The sequence below is a fragment of the Labrus mixtus genome, chromosome 5 (assembly GCF_963584025.1).
Source record: "Labrus mixtus chromosome 5, fLabMix1.1, whole genome shotgun sequence".
Lineage (NCBI taxonomy): Eukaryota > Metazoa > Chordata > Actinopteri > Labriformes > Labridae > Labrus > Labrus mixtus.
Window position 1 is genome coordinate 21,403,761 of NC_083616.1, and position 25,208 is coordinate 21,428,968.

Sequence of the window (25,208 nt, forward strand, 5' to 3'; positions counted from 1 at the left end):
CAATATTGCAGAGGTTTCTCGAAAGTTTTCAGTAACGTAATGAGTATATAAAAATATTTTTTTTTCTTCATTTATCACTACAACTGTATTAAAAGATGTTAACTCACTATCAACTTACAACAAGCCTTTTCCAGATATGATAAACTAATTATTTTATGTTTTTTGTGGCATAAATGTTTGATGGAAAAACACTGAACTTACTATTATATCCATAACACAATAAACTCATGAAGTTGCACACCTAAGTCTAGTTTCTTGTAAAATACGTTACTTTAAAAAAAATAATGGAACAGTAACAATTCTCAAGTAATTAAATACAGCAAAAAAATGTGTTAATAAAACAAAGAGAACCTCAAAGTTCACTCTCAATTAATTATTTAGCTTAATCAGTGTTATTTCTGAGGATGCCCAGTTTTTGAGCTTTTCTTGTAGTGTGTAATGTACCACGGTCAAAATTAAACAATTTGAGAGCTTGCAACCTTGTCATGTTCTATAAACGCGCACAGAATATATTATATACTAATGATGCTTTAAAATAAATCGAACACACTGGGATTTGGTTTCAGTTTAATGGATTCTTTGAGACACAAAATGGATTGCAAGCCAACCTTTTCTGGCAGGATGGGGGTTCCTTATTAACAAACTAAACCTTCAATTTGAGTCCAACAAAAGAAAAGCAAATAATTGGCAATAAAAACAAAGCTACATTAAAATGAGAAGTTTGATTATAATATCAACATTTCCTTTTTTTTATTTTATAAAAGTCAGCCATATTAGGACAACAATAAAGCCAGACAGTCCATATTCAAAGTTAATGATAAGCAGGTCTTAGATACATAAACTAGCAGCAACATAAATTAAGGGCATGGACCCTCACAGTGCAGCTACCAATCTGTGGCACCATTACAACAAATGAAGCCTTTGTGGCAAATAAATACATTTATCTCTCCACTGAACATTAAACTAGCTCTAGTTTAAGATTATTGGAACAGTGTTTGTAGCAGTGTAAGCAATCAGCTTGACCAGTTCACTGGATTTAGATTTTTTTTTTACCATTGGAAAAATGTTTCTTCTTTATGTCCAAACTGTCTTATGTGCACAAAAGTTACACTTGCTAGTATTTGTATGGGAACAGACACATGGCAGGATTAACAGAGTAAGAGCAGTCCTACCATTAAAACTTAAAGGCGGATGAGGGGCAGCATGTGTCCATGAATTAAGCAGTGGATTAGCAGTTTGAAAAACAGAAAACACTGACCCTGAAAAAAAGAAAGAAAATCCACAGGGATATTCCTGGAACTCAGAGACACACGAACACAGAGATATATTGTAAGTAGAGCTGCTTTATAGGCTGAAGGTGAGATGGTCTGATGGACATCAGTGCAGAGGACAAATCAAACTGAATTTTAAAGAAGATCCAGGTCATTGTGAAAGGTACACCGTCATTCAAAACTTCCAATGGTTATATAAGAAATGTATCTCATATTAAGTAAAATCTCTACACACATAAGATGACATTTGTCGTAAAACCATGTAATTCTAAAATAAGAACTTAGTGAGCTGAAAAGTGACTGTATTTAAAATGGGTGATGAATTTAATGGACTTTGAACTATAAATAGCAGACAGCATGCCGTGGATATTGCAACGTCTATTTGTCTTATGTGTAGCTGAGTTTAAAACACAAGAGTGAGTCTATCAAAGAGTTGTAGACTCAGGTTTAAGACGAATATGGCTTTTGTTGTCTGCTAAAACAAAAAAACTCATCATTGGATCTAAGATGATTTACTATCAGTCACTTAACAGACACTTCTCAATTACTTACAATTTAAGAGATTTCAAACTGAATCTGCAAAGAGATTGCTTGAAAAATAAATGAGTTTAAAAAAAAAACCTGACTGGCAGTGTAGGAAAACAAAGGTGTGAGGTGCATGCACAATGGCTCATAGTGTTAAAAAGAAAGCTTTAAAAAGCTCCTCTGAAGAGGAGAGCTTTGGGGGGAGAAAAGAAAAACACATAAAAAGGCCCTATTTGGCTTCAAGTCAAGGCGTCCTGGCTTTGGCTTTTTTTTTTTTTTTTTTTTGAAACAGGCTCACACTGGCCCGACAGTCCCGTTCAGATTCAAGGATCTCTGGACTTTTGGTTGCTCTCTGCCTGGACAGGAGTGGAACCTCATGGTCAATGTAGCCACAGCTGCTGCTCATTCCACTGGGCTCTTCCTGTGAGCAGAGCGACCCAAATTTCGGCAGGCTAAACTTCCTGAAACAAACCAGGGTGTAATTGTCAAAACATATTTTAAAACCTGCACCAAACCTCACTTTTTGTCCTGCAATATCTACTGCTCGTCTTATCCGGTCAAAAAAAAAAAAGGACAGACTGCCCTGATAAACTGACTGCTGTATTGGTTTTATTTGCTGCTTTATTAAAAAAAAGATCAATTCAGGTTACAAATATGCTCACTCACAGAAACTGTTCTTGGAGGGTGAAGTAAACAAAGGACAGAAACAAAAGCAAAATGCTAAACTTAAGCCAAAATAGCAGAAATTGTGATCTCAAGAGTCCAGAGAACGATGGAGGAATCTGAACCTGCTGCAAACATTTCTCGCTCTCAGTGTCTGTCCTCACCAACCCTAAAACAAGACAGTCGAGCCAAAGTACAACAAACTATCAGCTGAGACTAAAGACCGTTAACTAGATACAAACTTAATAGAGCCACTTCACTTTGTAAATCATACAAGTTGTTTTTTGTACAAACAAGGAATGCAAGTCCTTTTTAACTTTTTTTTTTTTTTTTTTTTTTTAAATTGTCTGACTCATATTCCAGGAATCATTTCTCACTCACTACAGTTTAGACCCTTTTAAATAAGCTATACAATGACTGACAATCAGGTGATACACCTGACAGTACTAAGGGATTTTAACATTAGGCAAATATACATACCTGCTTGTGGACTTAATATCACATTTTGTTGCTTTCTCTTCTTGTCTTCTTGTATTGGTGAACCCTAAAAAAAAGAAAAGATAATAGAGGTATATGTGAAGAAGTGTACACAGCTCATTCCTGTAGTTTCAAAGTTTAAACATTGAATAGATGTTTTTAAATCAACCTTCACAAACTTGAGCTCATACCTGCTTCTCTTTTTCTCTTAAATTCCTCAAGTGGGCTGACGAGGGTGAGGAAAAGCTTTCTGTCCTCATGTTACCTGTAAAATGAAAAATTAGAGTTTAAAAAGGAAGCAACTTACCTTTTCCTTCAGGTCTAAAAAAAGAAAAAGAAACCCCCCCCCCTCATAATAACTCCCCGAACTTGGCATCCTATTGCGTAAAAACGAAGGACAAAGAATACTTCCAGTTCTATTTAAGGGTTAATAACCTTTGGAAACAATGCATTAGGATAGAAAAATCACATAGGAAACTTTGTTTGAACCTGCAGGGCTTCTGTACAGCTGACAGTCCTTCTTGATGTGGGCACTTGATCCACACAGGAAGCAGCAGCGCATCTCCAGTGCATCTCTTTTCCTCCAGTGATCACTCTTGTGTCGGATCTGATCTTTGCCGTCTTCTCCATCGATTCTGTCTCGAAGATGTTCTGGCCTTTTGTCAGAGTCCCTTCTATGCCTTGCTCTACTGTATATTACAAAACACAGTTTCAGACATGGTGCAGATGGGGTTTTTTGTATCTTTAAGTTAACGCTGTGGCATATTCAGACAGGTTTTGGAGTTCACCTACTTCTTACGCATAGGGCAGTCCTTCATGAAGTGACCAATCTTGCCACAGATGCGGCAGCAGCGGTCATTTGGAGCCACTTCTCCCTCAGTTAGGACTTCAGGATCAAAGAAATACTCCTGGGACAATTTAAGTCAAACCACAGGTCTTAGATTATACCACCACAATGTGCAAATGTGAAGTTGAGAGAGCAAATACTGACCATGTGACTGGGGTACACAGGAGGAAAGGCTCTGACTGGTGTTCCAAACACCGTTCGGCCGTTGATGAAAGCCTTCATAATGAAGTTTGTCACTGTTTGGATGGCAAAAAAAATAATAATTTAGATGTGAAAGACAAAAAGACAAGACAATGTGAAAAGGAAAACAAGACAGATGAAAACTGACAAAAACAGACAGAAAAGTCTTACTTTTCCTGGACAGACCAGCACCGAGATTATGATTCAGGTCAAATGGATCTGTAATAGAATAGAGAAGAGACGGCAATGCAATTTAGCAGTTTCCTATTTTTCTAAGCTGCCACACAATGTTTAAGTTACTGTTACTCAGTTGTATGCATTTCTAAAGCAGCAAGTAATAATTCCAAAAGTAACAAAAACAATCCATCAACCAGCCTGTTATTTGGAGAATCTTAAATCAAGTTTTAAATTACTTTCCAAATCCAGATTCTAAAAACAATGAATCCAACATTCGGTTACCTCTTTAATGCTTCTACACAAGGCAGGAGTGAGTGCGTTGTGCACGACTGACCTTCGATGACAATGTATTTGGACGTCCATTGTTTGTTGAAGGTGGTGAGGCGGCCGTGCTGACGGATGCAGACTACATGCTCTCTGAAGTCGAAGTCCTCGGTATAAAAGCGCAGCAGGCCGAGCCACAGCTCCCCCACCGTCTCTGTGTTCGTCTCGTGCTGAGGCCAGCGAGTGGGCTGCAGCGGGAAGGAGGAAACAATTGAGGTGTTGGTGAGACACTCAGTGATACCCATTACTATTTACTAAAAAAAAGGTATACATGAGCACACCCAAAATGTTGAAATCAAATTCTTACTAGTGTTTTCAAATCATCAAAGAAGTACACGTTCCAGCCATCAACTAGATTCTCCGGCTTCTGTTTCCCATCATAAATCTGAAAAATAGAGAAGTCGTTCATGTTGACACATATTAATGGCTCATTTGTGTATGTAGGCTCCAGGCTGTTTGTAGTTTTTCCAGATTCTTCAATTGTGGACCTTCACTTTGATTGAATGCTGCACAACTCCAGCATATGAAAACAATGAATAAAGTTTCTATCTAGTCTGAAAGTTCATTTATTAATAAATAGGCAAGGGAAGGGAAGGGTTATTTGTGTAGCACATTTCATACAGAGGCAAGTCAAAGTGCTTTTTGTGCATTGGGGTGGGGGGGGAATGGGTGACCTAACTCTCCCCTCTCTGTGCCTCATTTGATAATTCTTTTAGATGAGCAATTCAGTCGGGCTTCTTATAAACCCCGGGTGCGTGCACAAAGCGAGGCTATTCAGACTTTCTTGAGTCAGCCTTGAGTAGATAAGGCTTGCTTGAGTCGGATGACTTCAGGCTTAATTGGGAGATAGCGCTAGTTTCAGCCTTGTTTTTTTAAGGTGAGCTTGGCTTTCTTGATGGAACATTGATTGAACACCCCCCAGGACCCGTTTGTCAAATTTCAAGTCAATCCAATTTACGGAATGAGGGGCGTGGCTTTTCCAAAAGTTACTTGTTTAGAACCCTTAATTACAACGCCATCATCTGGCCGATTGGGTTCATATATATTTTTTTTTTTGGTCAGGGCTGGAACCCGTATTACATGAAATATTAAGCTGAACCTTTTTCACCCAACATGCACTAAGTACCTCTTGCAGCACGGGGATAACTGGTGGGTTTCTCTGCTGGAGAAAGAACAGCACCATCAGGGTGTAAGCGTAGGACGAGAGGCTGCCACGTGAAGCATCACCGATGTCACACATCTGTGATGAGATTTAAAAAAAAAAACTGATGGTGATACAGCTGAGTGATATAATCTGCAGTGTAATTATGATACATTACATTTGGCTTGAAGTATTCAGAGCACACTCACCTTGGCAAAAACCTTCATAACATAACAGAGGACTTTCACTCTCCAGTCGATAGCAGCATAAGAAGCCAGCAGGTGTGTGTTGTGCAGAGCCTGAAAAAAAAAAAAAAGAAGTTTCAATTAAAGCTTGGCTGATTTGAGACAGTATGATGTTTGAAAACAAAACAAAGAAAGAGCTTTACCAGAGTGTTGTAGAGGCTGATGTCTCCCTCCAGGCCCGTGCGAACATGGTAGAACTTCACGATGGGAACTTTGGCTGTGGTGATGGGCAGGATGTTCTTCAGACCTGGAGACAGGGTGCAGATTTAGAAACAGAAGACACACAGGCAGTGATATAATCATTTGATCAATAAAGAGTTCATTAATGCCAAATTTTCTTTTTATCCGTCCACTTAAATATTTTTTTTAATCAACAGAAGTCGACATTTTTTTTATCCCCCCTGAGGGAATGTAAGGGAGGTGGTGTCAAGTGCCGCTAAGGTTGCTTAGTCCTTTAAGGGCCGCTGATTCAGATTGTTAGAACATTGGTCAGTAAGATACAAAAGATCCAAATAAGTCAAGATAAATCATATTTGTTGGATGGAGTTGGCAAAACTCACCTGGGTGTTTCTTCAACATTCTCGCCAAGCCCTCAATTATGTGAATGCAATCAACATCCTGTGGGAGAAACACATTAGATAGATTGAGGCTGGAATGAAACACAAATAATTACAAAAGGACCAATGAAAGACTTTATACCAACAAATACATCTTTCTGATTCTATCCAATCATTTGTTTAATTGTGCAGTTTCTGAACTAGAAATCCGGTCAAGTAGCAAACGTGCATTGCTTATGAAAACTAAATCTCAAATAAATGCATATTTGGAATTTCTTGTACAGTGAAAGAAAGCTAGGTTTAAACAAGAGCTTACATGACAACATTAACAGATGAAAGTCTGCTCAGGTGACTGCATACTAAGATAAACAGATAACAGCAAAACTAACCCCTATGGTTTGCTGCCCCTCCAGCACCATACAGATGTCTAGATCACTCTGTCTGAAGCCAAAGCCATTTTTGGAGGATCCAAAAAGTTTTAGCCGAGCTCCTGTTCATAAAAAAAATAGAAAGAAAAGAAGTTCCTTCAGTTTTGTCATCAAAGCACTCTGTTCTCAGCACAACGGTTAATGTGCAAGTCAATCAAAATGAAAGTATGCAGAATCCTGTTTGTTTAAGTTAGTTCAAAACTTAAGATGGGGGGGTGGGGGGGTGGGGGGGGTTTCTTTACCAGCAAACTGTCTTCTGACGAAGGTCTCCAGGTCCTGAAGGATGTGCTCTCTTACATCAACTTCCAGTTCATCTGGGGCAAAGTCAGCTGGAAAGAAATATAAAAACAGATCAGATTATTTAGTTTGAGAAATTACAATGAAGAGCATGACTTTAACAAAACTGCAATTCTTCTTTATTTTATTTGTTTAAAGAGTTAACTCATCAAGAGATTCACTGGAAGGATTTCATAGGTTAAAAAAAGTGGACCAATTTGAATACAGTATTCATATTTGGGCCCAATTCAAATACAACTCCCACTGCGTCCCCTTAGCTTCCTTCAAATTAACATAACTAAAGTTTATTTCCATCTTAAATCTTATTAATCATTCGTCACAGGATTGCTCTGCACCAACACATCTTTTAAATATTCAATAAAATAGTTTTTCACACATCCTGACATATTTCTGACAGCGAGACTCGAAGCTTTCATCTATGCTCATTTGTTCTGCTTTATAGACATATGCGGACGTTGTTTATGCTAATGATTGCTGCTTCATGAACAGGTGACATTCATCAGGTTAACACAAGCAGTTTACAACAAAGTGATGAAAGCTTTACTGAAGCCAACATGACGCACTACATCAAGTAAACCTCAAACAACAGTTGTCATATTTTATTGTAGCGAATATCATCTTTGACCCAAAATATTTAATGTAGTCACATAATACTCACTGAAGCACTGCTCGCAGACTTTGTTTAGGACACTGAGAAACTCTGGAGTGATGGGTGGCAAAGGGTCCAGTTGTACTTTCTTGAAATCTTCCGGACAGTCTTTCTTCAGGTGTCCGTCACGCTTGCACAAGCTGCACACGACCATGTGGGACTACGAGACATTAAACTCCATTAAGTTTGTTTGCAGTCATTTCTTGCAAAGGCTAACTTCCAGTTGAGGAAGAGATTTCCACGTCACTTTGAAATATTCACTTAGGATTAAGACTGTTTGTTTTTTTTTTTTTTTAATAGAGGAGGGTTTCAGTCACACAGCATGTCAAGTGAAAACAATCATGAGGCTTTACTTACCTTTCCTTTAGTGAAAGCTTGCCTTTTGAATTCATAAGATTTTTTCTTCTGTTTTGGGGTTTTATTCCCAGTGCTCTCATCTTTACTTGTACTCTCTGAAGGTGGAGGTGAGACACTGTCAAGTGCCAGTTCCGCCTCCTCTTCCTCCTCCCCCTCCTCCTCATCCATTGAACCAGGTGTGTCCAAATCTGGACCCTCCTCATCAGACAAAAGCTCCTCCCCTGAGATCTCATCCACCGGGAAAATCTCTTCATCCTCTGTTGTGAGGCTGTCCAAGTGATGTCTGTTATGTGCGTCTACATCCTCGTCATCCTCATCCTCGGACAAACTGCTTTTACCCAGGTCCGCTTTTTCCTTCTCTCTCTCCTCGTCCGAGTCACTGTATTCTTCCACTTCCTCCTCTTCCTCGATAATGCAGTCAGAGTCGTCAGGACCATTTCCTACAGCTTTAGGTTCATGTTGGGACTGAACACTTAGCTGACTGAAATCTGAGGAGAGGACGTCTTCATTTGAAACCTGGGCGTTGGCCCCTTTAACGGCTCCATGCTGTGCCTGTGTCTTCTGACCGGCAGCTTGTGCGTTGAGCGGCAGTGCAAAGTATTTGTACGTAGTTTTGAGGCAGTGGACCATGTACTCGAACATTTGCTGGCTGTTCACTGTGCGGGCCACATTTCTCTTCACAGCAAAGGGATCTGGATAAAGGAACAGTGACAACAGTTAGTGTTTAACAATGTAACAGGAATCAGCTAATTATTTAATACAACAAACAAACAAACATGATGTTCTGAAGCTAGTGAATGACTACAAATGTCAACCATATTCAAAAGCAGAAAACTGGTTTACAAGCCTGACAACTACATTTGAAAGCTAGCCCTGTCAGAACACTAATGCATTTGAATGTTTTTTTCCCAGTTTGCTTAATTAAAAAGTTTTTAAATCGTTAAAAAAAAAAAAAAAAGGGAGATTTTCTGACCCTCCACAGCGATGCGTTTCTTCGGCCAGTCTTTCAGTTCTCTGGAGAGGATGACATTGGTCCGCACGCTGATCACATTGTCAGCAATGATGAACTCCAGAGAGTAGAAGCGAAGCATTTCAACCCACAGAAGCCCAACTTCCACAGGCGGGTGAGGACTCGGAAACACCAGTGGAACCTGCGAGGAAACAAAAAGATACTGCTCATACTTTTTCAAAACGGTCAGGATTTCTTGACCTTATCAAGAATGCATTCACTTTTTTTTCTTAACCACACTCACACTGCACTTAAGCCTGGCTCACACTGTAGGATAATCGGGCCGATAATCTTGAAATTTATTTTTTTAATATATATATATATATATATATTTTTTTTTAAACGTGGCCCTAATCCTCCGTCGTAGAAAACACATCAGTCTATGGCAAAATAAAATCTAGTTGTATATTACATACAAAAATGAGCCTTCACACTCGTCTTCTATCAAAGCACAAAGCATGTCTGCATTTTACCTTTCCCTTTATACAGGAGCCCTCTGCAGGCTGTAAGGAGTCTTTTGAGCAGGGAGAGTAGGACCAGTGTAAATGTCCGTCCTCTACATGTGTGAGATTGAAGTCCTTCAGTCTGCTGAGTGAAAACACCTTGATCTAAAATAAGAAATGAGATGACTAATTAGCTTCAGCAGAACACAATTGCCAGAGCAACACAATGAACATAATGTACTGCAGAGCTTGTTTTTCAAGAAGAACATGAAACGAAACACACCTCTTGTTTCAGGTAGCAAGGCAAGAGAGGCTCTCTGCGCTGCTGTAAGAAGAAGATCACCATGAGGGCAAAGACGTAGGGTGGCAGGCCACCTTCCTCTGCACAGTCCAGCTCACAGATCTGAGCCAAAAGGAGGAACAACAGTGTGACAAACTTAATGAGATGACTGAAATAAATGTACCCACCAAGCCCCTTGTGCTTGTAAGCTGGCTAATGCCGTGGGGGGGGGGGGGGGGGGGGATCTCAACTCTGAACATACCCGAGCCCAGCGCCTCAGTGCCAAAACCAGAGGGAGGATGAGATGCTCCTGACTGGACAGAGCAGCCAGATAGGAGGTGGTTTGGAAGGCGTTTTCATTCCCTGCGCTGACTTTGCAGATCAGTCCGCTGGTGAAAATCAACAGTTATAGTTTTCATTAGAGGTTTGTGCATCAGGGTAAGTAATCCTGAAACGAGCACTTAATCTTTTGGTATTTTCAGAATGTTTTAATCAACGATTAACTGTTTTAAGATCCCTTCTGTAAATAATACAGTTTGAGTCAGAAATCTAACCTACAAATATGTTAATCGCTCTGATCAACTGGGGCAGAAACTAACCTCTTTTTGTCTTTGCAGATGACCACAGGCACCCTGGCATGAAAATCAGCTTCCAGATCAACAAACAGAGCTGAGGACACAACAAAACAAAACAAAACACGTGAACTGGTCAGACTTCCATGACAATCAAGCACATGACTGAGTTTCCCTGAGTGGAACAAGGAAAAATCTTGCTGTTAGACGAAAAAGAGGTGACTCACGGCTCACAGAGAGAGTCTCCTTGACCGACATCAAGACGTCTGGCTGATGCATCTGTGAATACAATCAATGTGAAAGATTTAGGAGATTACTACAGTATGAAAAGAGACATTTTAACATGGTGTTTACCTCTAATGTAAATGTAATGACATAAAAAGATATTAGCTTTGGAAAACTATTACGGCATGACTGTATCCCTCTCCATCACAAAAGATGCTGTTCAGTCATATCAGATGTGGATTCATTATCATTAACCTGAAAGTCTTTTGACATGATTTCTTATCAACTTGAACTGCATCCTGTGGTATGAAACTTGAAAGTTACACCTTGTAACAGTACCACTTGCCTGTCTTCTTTGATATAATATTTTTATGTTGAATGTTTGTTTTCTTAAGAGGCGTGCTTGGGTTTTCGTAGAAGTGACAAAAAAGAAAGAAAGAAACAGTATTCACAGTATCACACCATCACACTCACACTGGGCTACTCACGTGAGGTGGATACTGAATGTCAATGTTGACATCCGAATCCTTAAATCCAAACTTAGTGCAAGATGATCCATAAAGCCGGAGTCTGATCTCTACAGTCGAGAGAGAGAGAGAGAAACAGAGAGAGGAAATAATACTGTTAAAATTAAATCATGACTCTCAGAATAATTAACTGATAAAAAAGCAGAAGCGGCCAGTTTCCTGGAAAAGCAACATCACCATCGGAATGAATTCAGGGGCACACACTACAAAGTGAACTCAAAATGCTTGTTATATGTGACCCTAATATGTGGCGTGTCTGAAAGTTTAGGACATAATGTTTTATCTGCAGCCCCGACGTACACAGAGTAGTAGGGGCATCATAAAAATTATTATAAAAAACTCAATTTAAAGTGGTAGGTATGCTTAATTGTAGCCAAAAGTAGCGACTTCAGTACTTTGGTTTGGACTGTTGTACGATGATAACTGTTAAGTATTAAAAATCATACAGGAAAGGCAAAGTGTTCACTGGTCTATCTCTCTTCCTTCCCCTAACACGATTCTCACAGAGCTGTGTAAAAGAGATCAGTTTGGTCAGTAAGCAGGTTGATCTCTTGTTATGGCTAACTACTCTGGAGTTTTGTATTCAGCATAAATAATTATTGTGATCTACTCTGGTAAGAAGTGAACCATCTAAGTAGTCCTAAAAAAAACAAAAAAAAAAACAAAAAAAAAAAACAGCGTTAACCCCAAAGTCACCCCAATGAACGCAATTAATGCTTTGCCGTGCCCTCCCCTGGTCATGCCCCCTCAAGGTACCAACTTACCAGGCAGGACGGAGAGAAGGAGGTCTTGCATGCAGGAGACAACACACTGTCTGTCTTCAACATCCTGGTCGTTCAGCCCATGATCTCGGACCACAGCCTCAAGTGCAGCATTCACTGCACTGATCTGCTCCAGACCAGGAGGAAGAATCTCCGTCAGCATTACCTGCTCCTGCCGCTCCTAGAAACATGCACCAAAGATTTTTTTTTTTTTTAAATGCATAAAGACTTTTACTGCAAAATGACAAGATAGTAGCAAGTATCTGAATACAAATTAACTGGGATCATTCAAATAGAGATTTTCATGATTAACACCAGTTCTCACCTTGGCCCTCTTCTTGTGCCTTTTGTCTCGAATATGTCTGTAAGCATCAGACACAGATTCCAGGAGAACGTCGCACAGAGAGCAGGTGTACAATGCAGCAGGGTTGCTGTGGGATCTCTGAATCAATTTTTTTTTTAAAAAAGGATGAGGGTACAGAAATCAGACAACAGCTCCATTTCTAACATTTCACAGGTGTTCTAAGAAAGCTGTACCTTAACTTAAATATTGTATTGCTGACTTACTCTCATCAGAGAAAGTACAACTGAGGTTAAGCAGTTATAAAATGATCTTATCACAGCAAATAGATATTTACATCAAAAGTCTGTCAATTTTTCTCTGTGTACCAAAAACATTGTCCCACATCCTGAGATGTCCTGTTTTTCTATCCAACAGTCCAAAGATTCAATAATAAGCATTTACTGTAAACTTTTATCTAGAAAAATGACTTTTAAAAAAAGTGAGTTATTTGTTTTTCTTTCCATCAACTAATGAGTGTTTATAGCATCTCTGAAGTTACACAAAAGTGATGTACTTGGGGTATTGATGCTGCCCTCAGTGTGCTGTACCTTCTTTAGAGGGTAGATCTCTTCTTTGTTGAGACGCTTCTCTGCTTGCTGAAGGCTGCGCAGTTCTGTGGCTGAGAGTGTGGACTCTTCGAGGCCCCTATTCTCTTCAGCGAACGTTTTCTTCTTGTTTCTGTTTCTCCGTCTCCTCCCTTCGAAACGAAGACGTACACGTGTCAGAAATATGCTCACAGTGTCTCACTGAAGAAACCGTTAGTCAATATTGTGTAAATGTCCTGGATGGTGGAGTACAGCTAGTTCTTACTGTCAGACTCAAGCTGGATTTGAAAATGCAGCATCATACATCCCTGTGATCAAGATCCAATTTGTCACTGTAGACAGACTGCCTCTCAATAGTCCTAAAGGTTGGGACAGTCTTAGAAGCGTAGAATCCTTACCTGATTTATTAGGTCCACCATCATTGTCCTCTCTCCTCCCCTGCTCCCTGTCCTCCCTCGGACCTTCCCCCTGGGTACTCCTTCCCCAGTGCTGCTGTGAACGCTCCCTCCAGTTATCCTCTCGACCTCCACCACTGCTCTCAGGACCAGAGTACCACCGCGGGTCATCTTTCTGCGAGGGGCTGTGACCTCCCCTGAATCCACCAGGGGAGAAACTCATGGGCCCCAGCCCTCCCTTCTTGGGACTGGCCCGGTACGGCCCGCCATGATTCCTGCCCTGCTGACCTCCGTCTGATCTGAAGCCTTGTCCTCTACCTTGGTCCTGGATCCTCCAGCTTTCTGCTTTCTCTGCACCGGCTCCCCTCTCCCAGCCGCCTTGCCTGGCCCGGTAAGGCCTGCCCGAGTTTTCCATAATTCACTTATGCTAAAACTGAAGGAAAAAAAAAAAAACATCCCTTAATATGAAACTTGCAGAATGCAGTGTGCAAACTTGATTAGCTGCAGAGATACTGTCTTTGGAGGAGTAAACTACATAAAGTTGCCTCTGAATATTTTTTAACTTAACTTTTAAGAGTCATTGGCTTCAACTTCAGCTCAAAGCATTTACAACTTACAGCTGCAGAACTTTTGCAGCTTAATAAAAGACATCCATGATCTAAATCTGTCTGTTTAAGTTAGGCCTGCTGTACAGTTCAAATAAAGCACATAACAGTGTTTTATAGTGATTATGGCTTCAGCAAACACTGGACTTTTATTAGTTATGAACCTTGACAGCTCAACATCTGACCACTTGGATTAAACACCATTAAACCCTGGCCCACTTCATGTTACCACACCTAAAATAACACCACAGCCAAGACACACACGGGGACTGTTTGCGTTGAAATGCAAAGACTTAAGTCACCTCTCTTACTCCCAACATTAGCAAAACAACTTCGCTGACTTTTGGGAGCTTGTGATGGCATGGTATTAGCATCAGTTAGCAGGCTAGCTTTTGCAGAATGATTTGCCTCTAACATCAGAGCTTCTTCTTCTTCCTCGGTATGAAACTCTACCTAACACGTAGCTAACACGCCTTCAAGACGTGTAAGTTCCCAACCCAAAGTTTACATTCGCCAACAAGTCAGATACACATACGTTTCTGTTAGCTACTGCTATTTAGCCTGCCGTCTGTGACAGCTAACAGCGAGCTAACTGCTTAGCTAACAACGACCAGCGTTACTGTTTATTTTACATGTTTATCTTAAATCTGCAGCTGTGGTGAAGCATGCAATCCGTGTTATCAGCAATTATATCCCGTATCGATTCTAAAAAAACGAAATACCTTTTAGTGTGTTTACAGAGGGCATACTTGAAGCCTTGCTCAGGTCTGACTTGGCATGATCGCTGGTCTCGTACTGGAGTTTGAAAGGTTACGAACAGGCTGCTGTTTTGTAGCCGCCAGCGTTTTAGTCCCGCCCACTGCAAAAAACAGAGAAAAACACACGTCTTGTTTTTTTTTTTTTTATCAAAACATTTTCTTCTTTAAATTTGTCAAATGAAAACTGCATTAAGAGGGTTTTTGAACAGTTGTTAGTTATTAATTTTTTTTTTAAAAAGACAAAGACCTGCAGTTGGAGCTATGAGTAAACTATGACATAACCTCAGTCTCCACCCATCTGTTTTCAAAAGGGTTACTATTTTTAGTGCCTTAATTGTGCGTGATCAAAACAGCATAGGGCCAACTTCATATAAAAACATTCTAGTTTCAACACATTTTAACTCATAATATGCATATTATGTGTGATTTACATGGTGTCACATAGGGACATCTCATGTGAAGACATTGGCTACAGATTTCTATTCTGCTAAATGAATCCCCAATTTTTCTGGTAGGATTAACATGTTTATTAAAAATTGAGAACAAAAAGTCATAGGTGTAACTATGAGATTTCAGCTGATAAAAAATAATGATGCTCGGACCCTATACCCTAGTCTCTTCCTTTTGGACTTCTTTAGCAATTTTTTTTTACCAAAACATTTTCTTCTTTAAATTTGTAAAATGAAAACTGCATTAAGAGGGTTTTTGAACAGTTGTTAGTTATTAAAAATAAATAAAAAAGACAAAGACCTGCAGTTGGAGCTATGAGTAAACTATGACATAACCTCAGTCTCCACCCATCTGTTTTCAAAAGGGTTACTATTTTTAGTGCCTTAATTGTGCGTGATCAAAACAGCATAGGGCCAACTTCATATAAAAACATTCTAGTTTCAACACATTTTAACTCATAATATGCATATTATGTGTGATTTACATGGTGTCACATAGGGACATCTCATGTGAAGACATTGGCTACAGATTTCTATTCTGCTAAATGAATCCCAATCAATTTTTCTGGTAGGATTAACATGTTTATTAAAAATTAAGAACAAAAAGTCATAGGTGTAACTATGAGATTTCAGCTGATAAAAAATAATGATGCTCGGACCCTATACCCTAGTCTCTTCCTTTTGGACTTCTTTAGCAATTTTTTTTACCAAAACATTTTCTTCTTTAAATTTGTAAAATGAAAACTGCATTAAGAGGGTTTTTGAACAGTTGTTAGTTATTAAAAAAAAAAAAAAAAGACAAAGACCTGCAGTTGGAGCTATGAGTAAACTATGACATAACCTCAGTCTCCACCCATCTGTTTTCAAAAGGGTTACTATTTTTAGTTCCTTAATTGTGCGTGATCAAAACAGCATAGGGCCAACTTCATATAAAAACATTCTAGTTTCAACACATTTTAACTCATAATATGCATATTATGTGTGATTTTCATGGAGGACATTTGAACATTTGACTGTTGAACATTATGGACAATAACATACATCCCTTACACAATCTCGTGTGTGAACAAAAGAGTGTTTTTAGTGGGAGGCTACGGCAGCTAAGCTGCAAAAAGGACAGATTTAAAAATACTTTTTTACCTACTGCAATTGCACTTTACAACGACTCCCCTTTAAGTAAGGACAGAAGACATTTAAACTTTTAAACTTTAGCCTGAGTTGCATATATCATATATCAAACTGTATTGTGGGCTCATGTTTTTTTGTATGGGTGGGATATGTATGTATATATGTGTTGTGTTGTGTGTTTGTATGTATGCTGGCTGCTGGAACACCTAAATTTCCCTGCTGGGATGAATAAAGTATATCTTATCTTATCTTATCTTATCTTATTTCGTGTCACATAGGGACATCTCATGTGAAGACATTGGCTACAGATTTCTATTCTGCTAAATGAATCCCCAATTTTTCTGGTAGGATTAACATGTTTATTAAAAATTAAGAACAAAAAGTCATAGGTGTAACTATGAGATTTCAGCTGGTAAAAAATAATGATGCTCGGACCCTATACCCTAGTCTCTTCCTTTTGGACTTCTTTAGCAAATTTTTTTTTACCAAAACATTTTCTTCTTTAAATTTGTCAAATGAAAACTGCATTAAGAGGGTTTTTGAACAGTTGTTAGTTATTAAAAAAAAAAAAAAGACAAAGACCTGCAGTTGGAGCTATGAGTAAACTATGACATAACCTCAGTCTCCACCCATCTGTTTTCAAAAGGGTTACTATTTTTAGTGCCTTAATTGTGCGTGATCAAAACAGCATAGGGCCAACTTCATATAAAAAAACATTCTAGTTTCAAAGACTGACACATTTTAACTCATAATATGCATATTATGTGTGATTTTCATGGTGTCACATAGGGACATCTCATGTAAAGACATTGGCTACAGATTTCTATTCTGCTAAATGAATCCCCAATTTTTCTGGTAGGATTAACATGTTTATTAAAAATTAAGAACAAAAAGTAAAAAACTAATGATGCTTGGACCCTATACCCTAGTCTCTTCCTTTTGGACTTCTTTAGCAATGTTTGACACTTAATTGTTTTTAAATATATAGAAGGTCATTCGGGAAAATGTAGATTAAATGACTTCACTTTTTTCGCACGTTTAACACATTATTTCAGCACAATGAAATATTATCATCTTCTTCTAGTTAAACATTTTCCTGTGTGGACATTTTTTTCCCACTATCTTAAGGAAACGATAATTTGGTGCTATTAGATCAAGCATTCAAACAGCACATAGTGTGGCATATGGTTCAAGGTTTGGGGTAATTAATTCCTACATGGGACAAATTGTGTTTAGCCTCGGTTGCCGGGGCGACGGGAGAAAGGTGCGCTGCACGAGCGGGGTAGACCCCGGGAAACTGACGTCAGCATATGGAACTCCCCTCACCAGCTCTCTCAACCAACATCCAGTAGACAAGAGTTCAGTAGACTAATGAATAGGTAAGGGACTGGTGGTCGATGTGCGAACAGGCTCCAGTGAAAGATACCGGAGATGGTGTCATTTGAGGACGGTGAGAATGTTTACAAACGGAGAAGGACGACCCCAACAGTAGTGCTCACACCGGTCCGGCGGCGCCACACTAGCCGGCACAGAAAGCAGAAACTAATGGCAAAGATGAGTGACTCCGGTTTCGAGGAAGAATTGGAATCCTCGCCGACTTCTTCCCCCGTTCGGATAGACGTGTCGCCGCTCCGTTCAGACGAGCCTCCTGCAGGAGAGCTGTCCACCTGGTACCTGCAGTATGGAGACGTCGGTTACATGATCCAGAGGGCCAGAGAGGAGAAGTTTCATCCATGCAAGAGCCTTGCACGCCAACCACAAGTAGGCTATACGATTCTTTAAATACAGTGATAGGTCAGAGATATTAGTCAATTAATGTTGAATGTTTCCAGTTATTCAATGAGATACAGCCATGATGTGTTAAAATATTTAATTGTTTAAATAAATAATGACTTTTTAACTGTCAACACCACAATGTGCTTATTATTCCCATTTTGCTTACCTAAACCCTCTTATTTAAAATACTTATGGTTGTTCTGTTTCACTTGCAGCTGACTGCAGAGGCTCGGTGTAAACTGGTCAGCTGGCTCATCCCTGTACACAAACATTTCCGTCTATCTTTTGAATGCTGCTGCCTGTCAGTGAACATCATGGATCGGTTCCTGGCATCCACACCGGTGGCTGCTGACTGCTTCCAGCTACTTGGGGTCACTGCACTCCTCCTGGCCAGTAAACAGGTTTGTAAATGTTTAAGGATCAAATAGTTTGCCTCTTTGGATTACGTCAATAATACTTACTATCTTGATGTATGTCCTCAGGTGGAGATGGGCTCACCACGGATCTGCCATCTCTTGTCTTTCTGCTGTGACGCTTTCACAAAAGAGCAGCTCTGCAACCTGGAGTGTGTCATCCTCCTGCGTCTTAACTTCTGTCTCTCTGCACCCACCCTGGCCTTTTTCCTGGACTATTTTACCAACTGCATTGATGCTGCCCAGCTTTCATCTGCAGGCGGTGACAAGTTTTCAAGAACAACTCAGGACACTAAAATACTCAGGCAGTGCAGCAACCTTGCACAAAAAGTGTGTGAGTTGAGTCTTGCAGACTACGCTTTCAACAAATATCCCCCATCTCTGACTGCTTGCTGCGCACTGAGTCTGGCCAGTGAGTTACTGAAAACTGAACAAGGGCATGTTGTGCTTGCAAACATGCAGTCACAGGAAGACCAGTGGGGAAGTATTATGGATGAACTATGTACCCAATCTACTACAGCAAAACACAATCTGGCCCAGGAATGCAAAGACAACCTAAGACTGTTGGTGTCATTAAACCAAGAGGCATTAGATGTGGTGTAGCACAATTGTGCCCCAATTTAGATGTATCCAAAATGCCAAATCCCCCTCTTTTCTGTGTTACATTCTATGGGTTGAGTTAATAAATGAATCCTGGTGTTTATGCAATTTTAACCTGATGTATACCTCATAAACAATCACTTGATTGCGATCACTGAATGTTTTACAATAAGGTATAGATGCTATATATTTATTAGTAGTTTACTGTTTACTATAATACTTTATTTATTTATTCTGTTTATTTTTGTCATTTTGTCTGTTTATTTTTGTCTCAAAGTCATTATTTACTTTATATGTTCTGACTTGCTGCAGGTTTATGTCACTTTTTCAACTGATCGTTTTAATGAAGGACCCTGAAAATGTGCTATACTGAATTGATTTTTGTATTGTGAAATAAATGATCATAAAATATTTTTGTGCTGGTGTTTGAATGGGTGATTAAATGCGAAGACAAAATTCAAACATTTGTGAAGCTTTTTTGATGAAATAAAACCTCTCATGTAAAATAAATCTGTCAAGATGTTATTATTATTATTATTATCACATATTAACATTTAATAGAAACCATGTCTGCATCATCTTCCAGAATCAGAATCAGCTTTATTAGCCATGCATGCTTACACACACACACAAGGGATTTGTCTTTGGGGAACTGTGCTCTCAATGTACAAAAGTATAACATTAAATATAAACATAAATAAGCAAAGAATAATATACACAAGGCTAAATAAGACAAAAGTCCAATGATGAGTAGTGCAAAAAAAAAGTTTGATTGTATAATATTGCATAACAGAGATTTTTACTTTCACTGCAGTATTTAGGATTCTATTTAACTATATGACAACACTGTTAGATTGCTAAAAAAAAAAAAAAAGAAGCTGGATCCAATGTCAAAGAAAGCTGTGCATTATAAGACTGGCATGCATTTATTTTGTGACGTTATAAGGACCTCTTAGAGTTGATAGCATGAATACATTTACTTTTTAGACTAAGTATGTGATTTTTGAGGCTTATAAGCTATTGTAGCTGTTTGCCTGGAGGTCAGTACCCACACCATCTATCTGTTACTTTGTGCAACTCAACTGTGCCAACACAGCCTGGTCGAATTGGGGGCTTTCTCTGATAATCCATTACGCGTGGCATCTCGACCTTCTGACACGGTGTCGACCACACAGGTGCATTCAGCCGTTCAGCGTTAAGGGCCAACAAGGCTTAGTCATGTGTGTTTACTAATCGAGGCATTTGTCACCAGTGTTTACTGAGCTGTCTGCTCTAATTACCCTTTTCCTTTTCCACTCGATAAATGTGGCAACAGGCCCTGGCCTAATATGGGGAGATATTTTACGCACAGTTGGGAAGAAATTACGCACTGGGTAATATAGCTGTATTTTTTTAAGCATTATTGATAGTAATAAAGACCTAGATAATCCGTCATGATTGTGCTCATGTCTCTGTAAAAAAACAAACTAAGGTAATACATTTTGTAAAAGAGACACGGTGTGGAATAACCATGCCAGACCTCGCATGCGTCTCTGACAATGTGCAGGAAATATTTGGCTGCAGGCGGAGGGAGGGCACCTGCTGTACTGGCGCCCTTATTGCGCGGTACCACTTTACACTTCAGACCAGAAAACCGTTAAGTCTGCACCAATTTAATCTCCGAGGACGCTGTCACTCCCTGGAGACTAAGGAAGTGCATTTGATTGGGCCAAAACTATGAAGCCGCGGCACAGAGAAACACAAACCGGGAGAATTTGGTCTATATCAGCTCTAAATCAAAACAAGATAGTTCAGTTCTGCAGCCAGAGCTCAGCTGATGAAGATGCAAAGAGACAGAAAGATGTTTGGTGCTGTTGGCCCCAATCGAAGAGCTGCAGGAAACAAAAAGGTTTGACATTTTTTATTATTTATATTCACACAATGCCGGTCTGTATAGAAGACGTAATTTACTTTCTACCTTCAGGATAAAGTGCTGGTTCCGAGAAGCAGCAGCCCTGTCACTGTGTACGTGGAGCTCCCCTGCATCATTGAGCAAGGTATGCATCTCTGGCATCATTGTTGGTGAACTGCCATCACGTGCGTAAATATGAATCCAGCACACAAATAGCTACATGTCGACGATTTAATCATGCAGACGCCTTCTTCTTGCTTTGCAGCCTTTTCAACAATTGCGTGGGACGATTTGGAAGACTGTGCGTCTATGGTGAGACCGAAGAGCAATTCCCTCGACTCTCAGGTGAGAAAAAAACTCCAAATGTATTATGCTTATAAAGACATTTTGAGTTTAAATCCATCCATTCATTTACAATAACTTAAATCTACCTCAGAGGGATAAGCAGATCCCTATCACTACCACAGGCTGTTAATGTTTGACACGCTGTGCTGGAATTCTGCACAAATGAGACTGTTGTTTACTCATGACACGCAGGTTACCGCTAATTGGCTAGAACTCACAAGTTTTTGTCCACAAGCTGCCTCTTTGGCACAGCTCACCGTGCGCAATAACGCATTACGAGACGGCACACTTGCAGAAATGACCACCTCGACATGTTCTGCCATAAATCCACATTACCCTGCGTGTTCTTTGTGGGGTTTCCAGGTCTGGGGCAGCTATACATTGTTTTTTCGTTTAATGATTTTGTTATGCATTTATTTATTTATGCGTTTTTTTAACCATTACATTTTATGCACACAGGTAATTGAATCTGAAGCAGATGATCAAGACTTTGGAGATTATGCGCTGGATTTCATGGCAGGTGAGTGAAGCAAACCAAATCTTCCAAGGTGGAAATGCATAGTATTATACACAAGCATGAAAGGTTGGTGATTGGATGATAATCATCAGGAAAAAAAAATCTAAATGTTTATATAATCTTCAGATAGTCTCAGACCTGTAAACTGACCTGGGTGTTTGTCTCCGCTGTCAGATTCTCCTTCCACTCTGGAGAGCAGTCTGTCTCCAGCTGAACTGGTACCATTTCAGGGATGTGTCATACCTCCACTCACCCCTCAGAGGTACCTCTCCTCAGAGGAAAGTCTGGTGCACTCCTCCACAGAAGGAGGAATCCAGGATGGAGCTCTCTGGAAGGGATTGGCACAGTGGCAAGAGAGGGCTTGTGGAGAGTCCATGGAGGTTAACAATCAGGTAAATCCTTCAAAATTATTTCAAAATTTCAAGTCTAAAATATTTAGCTACCTTATAGGCTAGTCACACAAGAAAGATTGAAAACGTTATTCGAACACGGTTATTCAGAAAGCGATGCACTTTGCCCCTCTAGGAACACTCTTTCTTAACGTAATGATAGATACATTTTTTGGAGGTGTAGCTTTGACCGTTTTTTGTAGGATACTTATAAAGTTTTGTTTGCCCATGTTTTTCTCTGAAGTCTCCTACACCCGCTGTAACTCCCACCTATGGGTGCTCACTGATTATGTTTTTTTTTTTTTTTAAAGCTATTGTGTGATTTTATATTTTCAAAAATATGCTTGGAAAAATGATCTGGAGTTTTCTTTTCTTTGATCCAGTTTGGTTTTAAAAAATAATGTGTCCTGCAAGATTTGTTTAAACAAATACAATTATTCAATTCTTGTGCTTAAAACATACAGCTAGAAGGCTGCTTAGACAGCGAGACCTGCATGAAGGCCTCCCTTGTGATTAAGTCCATGGTACACTATTCGTAGTTGAATTTAAAAATAACGTTTTTTAGGTCACCCTGCAAATGAACAGACAAACAAAAGAGGTAGAAAATGGTAAAAGCAAATGAAAGGGAAGTTTGTGGTTGTCATGAGTTGGGTGTAATGGTTCTACATTTGAAGTATGCATATTCTAACAGTATCTAAACACACTGTTTTACATAAATTGGTCATGCCAAGGTAAAGGAAAGTGCAATCTGTCCTCTGTTAGAATAACAGAACATATTTCTCTTTGTGTGTCTGCAGCTCCAGGAGACTCTGCATAGAAAACAGGAAGAGATCGACTCACTTCAGGACAGAAATCTTCACCTCAGACAGCTGGCCAGTCGTGCAAAGCACCTTGCCTCAGTGCTCGAAGTGAGAAACATAGTTTCATCCTGGACACAATATATAACTGTATGAGCCTGCAATGTCATAATCCACATCTAACCCTTTATTTCTGTTTGTTTTTCTACCTTTTTTTTCTTCCAGAAACTGTTGACAGTCAGGGACAACAATATAATTGAGTCAGTGATGCCTCGTGGGGACAGCACTTCCCTCAGTCCCTGTAAGAGGCAGCGTCTCGACGAGGGATACGAAACTGAGTCCACTGGCTCAGTTGAGGACATGCTGAGAGACATTAGCACACGTTGCAACGCTGTGCTGAACAGCTCTGCCAAAGGAACAGAACCACATGAGGAATCAAAGACCATTCGCATGTACGGTGCATTCTCAGGTCTACAGACTTTTTTTTCCAAAGACTGCAGTCTGAAGGAGGACGGAGCAGAGCATGAAGAGAGCGTCTCATCTTTCAGGACTTCTATCAGAGAACACAGCACCATCAGGACTCAGGTGCTTCCTCATGGACGAGCCTTCACCTCGACGACACAGCAAGGGGGATATCGCTTCCGCTGGGTTCCCAACCTCAGCTGAAACCAGGAGTAACACATGAATAACTGGTTCTCTAATTACAGATATAAAAGTGCCATACGTTTTTTTTTACAGACTGAAAGAAGTGTGGGTGGCCAATGTGACTGTTAATGCTTAACTGATAATCTATAGAGATATCTGTGAATGATTAAATGATGTCTTCCTCAGGTAGCATGTAAGCTAATCAGTCAATGGAGGTGCCTAACAAAGGAAATAACACTGCCTGAGCTTTTGTTTTCTTTGTGTTTCTGTTTACATGCCTCTATATGTAATGATCCAGCCATGAAAAAAAGAAATGTCATGCCTGTTTTAACACTTCTTTGTTTTGTCTCAGAGAAGTGAAAAATTATTTAAATTTTGGTAATAAACGTTTTTTTTTAAAAAGCTGTCTGATTGATATCTATTATGAGAAGAGGACATAAGTCAAAGTTAAACAAATGGAAAGAAACTGTTTTCAACGTGAACTTTCCTTGTTTGAGTAGTGAAACAGATTTGACCTCACGACCTCTTAAAGAGGCAGGGACTTCCTTCCCTTTTGTCTCCTGCCTGAGTGACTGTGTGGCCTGAAAAAGTGCCATCGATCGTGATGCTTTGCAGCCAACATCCTAGTTTACATCCTTGTTTTTGACATTGAAATTTAGATTTTTTTTTTTTCTCCCAAATTGTGATTTATTGGTAGAAAAACCCTGCTGCTTTTCTGCAGTCACAACAATCCAGGTGTTTAAAACATCTGTCTCAAAAAGCTTTGTAACACTTATAATACGGTGTAATTTTGCAGTATAAATCAATGACTATAATGGAATTTTAAAAAATAGTCCTAAAAGGTAGGTGAATCTCACATAGATAGGCTACTGTATATTATTTTATTATGACGCTAGTAATAACTTTAAACCTCTTTATACAGTTAGAATAAAGTATGAGGCAGAAAGTAGTTTAAAAAATCTTGATTATTCAGCTTTTACATACGCATGGACAGTTTTTTTTACGTGAGCTTCATATAAACTGTTGACTGCTCTAATATTTGAACTCTTTTTCCAATGTGTCAGTTTCATCTTCCAGTACCATATTCTATATAAATAAATGTAGAAAATACTTTTATTTCATTGTACTTCTAAAATGTCTAATTATTACTTATTCTTGCTTCTGCATTGTACCTTTATTTCAATGTGTGAACTGCCATCCTATAATTTATGCAACTAAATGACAACATGAATTGTACAAGAGTTTCATTTTTTTAAAACTTTCATTAAAAAAAAAGTGGAGGAAACATGAGAAGAGAAGAACTTATCTCAAGAGGATATGGCCTCTTATCTTTGTGTATCTATGATGTACTCTTTCTACAGCCTCTCTGAATGAGGCTTCAGCTGTGGGTTTGTGTGAGGAAGACTGGTGCAGAGGACATTATCTCAGGTCAAACACCTGTTTACACTTCCCAAACCTGGCCCTTTTTGCTTTAGAACAGTGAAGGCATCAGGGGAGACAGTTTACAGGACTGCTGCTGCTGCCATCAGCAACACAGAGGAAGATAAGAAGATCCTGACTGATGGATGGAGGACTGTTAAAAGTTTTTAGTTGTTATATGAATTAATTAAACAGCATTAATATCAACTCATTTGTTGTTTAACCACCAATGTGTAGT

The 25,208-nt window shown here is 39.4% G+C and overlaps 3 protein-coding genes across 3 annotated transcripts; 2 read left to right on the top strand and 1 right to left on the bottom strand.

The window, feature by feature from the left end:
- Positions 1-550: 550 nt before the first annotated feature.
- On the bottom strand, positions 551-14,691 carry tut7 (terminal uridylyl transferase 7). Its single transcript, XM_061038521.1, has 29 exons — positions 14,566-14,691; positions 13,242-13,671; positions 12,847-12,995; positions 12,281-12,397; positions 11,959-12,136; positions 11,156-11,244; positions 10,670-10,721; positions 10,470-10,539; positions 10,133-10,259; positions 9,874-9,993; positions 9,621-9,755; positions 9,112-9,289; positions 8,139-8,830; positions 7,791-7,941; positions 7,078-7,164; positions 6,797-6,897; positions 6,411-6,468; positions 5,994-6,097; positions 5,815-5,904; positions 5,591-5,704; positions 4,772-4,849; positions 4,475-4,652; positions 4,135-4,182; positions 3,928-4,019; positions 3,729-3,844; positions 3,426-3,625; positions 3,128-3,201; positions 2,940-3,003; positions 551-2,257 (listed from the first exon to the last, which is right to left on the bottom strand). The coding sequence occupies exons 2-29, from the start codon at positions 13,651-13,653 to the stop codon at positions 2,199-2,201; spliced, it is 3,933 nt and encodes a 1,310-aa protein (XP_060894504.1). The 5' UTR covers positions 13,654-13,671; positions 14,566-14,691; the 3' UTR covers positions 551-2,198.
- Positions 14,692-17,583: 2,892 nt separating this feature from the next.
- On the top strand, positions 17,584-19,449 carry LOC132974991 (cyclin-O protein A). Its single transcript, XM_061039338.1, has 3 exons — positions 17,584-17,939; positions 18,170-18,355; positions 18,437-19,449. Exons 1-3 carry the CDS (start codon positions 17,610-17,612, stop codon positions 18,968-18,970), a joined length of 1,050 nt encoding a protein of 349 aa, XP_060895321.1. The 5' UTR covers positions 17,584-17,609; the 3' UTR covers positions 18,971-19,449.
- Positions 19,450-20,641: 1,192 nt separating this feature from the next.
- On the top strand, positions 20,642-23,954 carry mcidas (multiciliate differentiation and DNA synthesis associated cell cycle protein). The gene is made up of 7 exons (XM_061039340.1): positions 20,642-20,855; positions 20,931-21,003; positions 21,124-21,203; positions 21,663-21,723; positions 21,895-22,112; positions 22,907-23,017; positions 23,132-23,954. Exons 1-7 carry the CDS (start codon positions 20,784-20,786, stop codon positions 23,570-23,572), a joined length of 1,056 nt encoding a protein of 351 aa, XP_060895323.1. The 5' UTR covers positions 20,642-20,783; the 3' UTR covers positions 23,573-23,954.
- The last annotated feature ends 1,254 nt before the right edge of the window (positions 23,955-25,208 follow it).

Bases quoted from the DNA above. Each gene is read 5' to 3' on its own strand.
- tut7 (XM_061038521.1), bottom strand. From the start codon at position 13,653: ATGGAAAACTCGGGCAGGCCTTACCGGGCCAGGCAAGGCGGCTGGGAG. The intron at 9,756-9,873 runs GTGTGTTTCGTT...TTCTTATTTTAG, and splicing joins CTTGCTACCTGAAACAAGAG to ATCAAGGTGTTTTCACTCAG. The intron at 6,898-7,077 runs GTAAAGAAACCC...TTTTATGAACAG, and splicing joins CGTCAGAAGACAGTTTGCTG to GAGCTCGGCTAAAACTTTTT.
- LOC132974991 (XM_061039338.1), top strand. From the start codon at position 17,610: ATGGTGTCATTTGAGGACGGTGAGAATGTTTACAAACGGAGAAGGACG. The intron at 17,940-18,169 runs GTAGGCTATACG...TTTCACTTGCAG, and splicing joins GCCTTGCACGCCAACCACAA to CTGACTGCAGAGGCTCGGTG. The intron at 18,356-18,436 runs GTTTGTAAATGT...GTATGTCCTCAG, and splicing joins TCCTCCTGGCCAGTAAACAG to GTGGAGATGGGCTCACCACG.
- mcidas (XM_061039340.1), top strand. From the start codon at position 20,784: ATGAAGATGCAAAGAGACAGAAAGATGTTTGGTGCTGTTGGCCCCAAT. The intron at 20,856-20,930 runs GTTTGACATTTT...TTCTACCTTCAG, and splicing joins GAGCTGCAGGAAACAAAAAG to GATAAAGTGCTGGTTCCGAG. The intron at 22,113-22,906 runs GTAAATCCTTCA...GTGTGTCTGCAG, and splicing joins CCATGGAGGTTAACAATCAG to CTCCAGGAGACTCTGCATAG.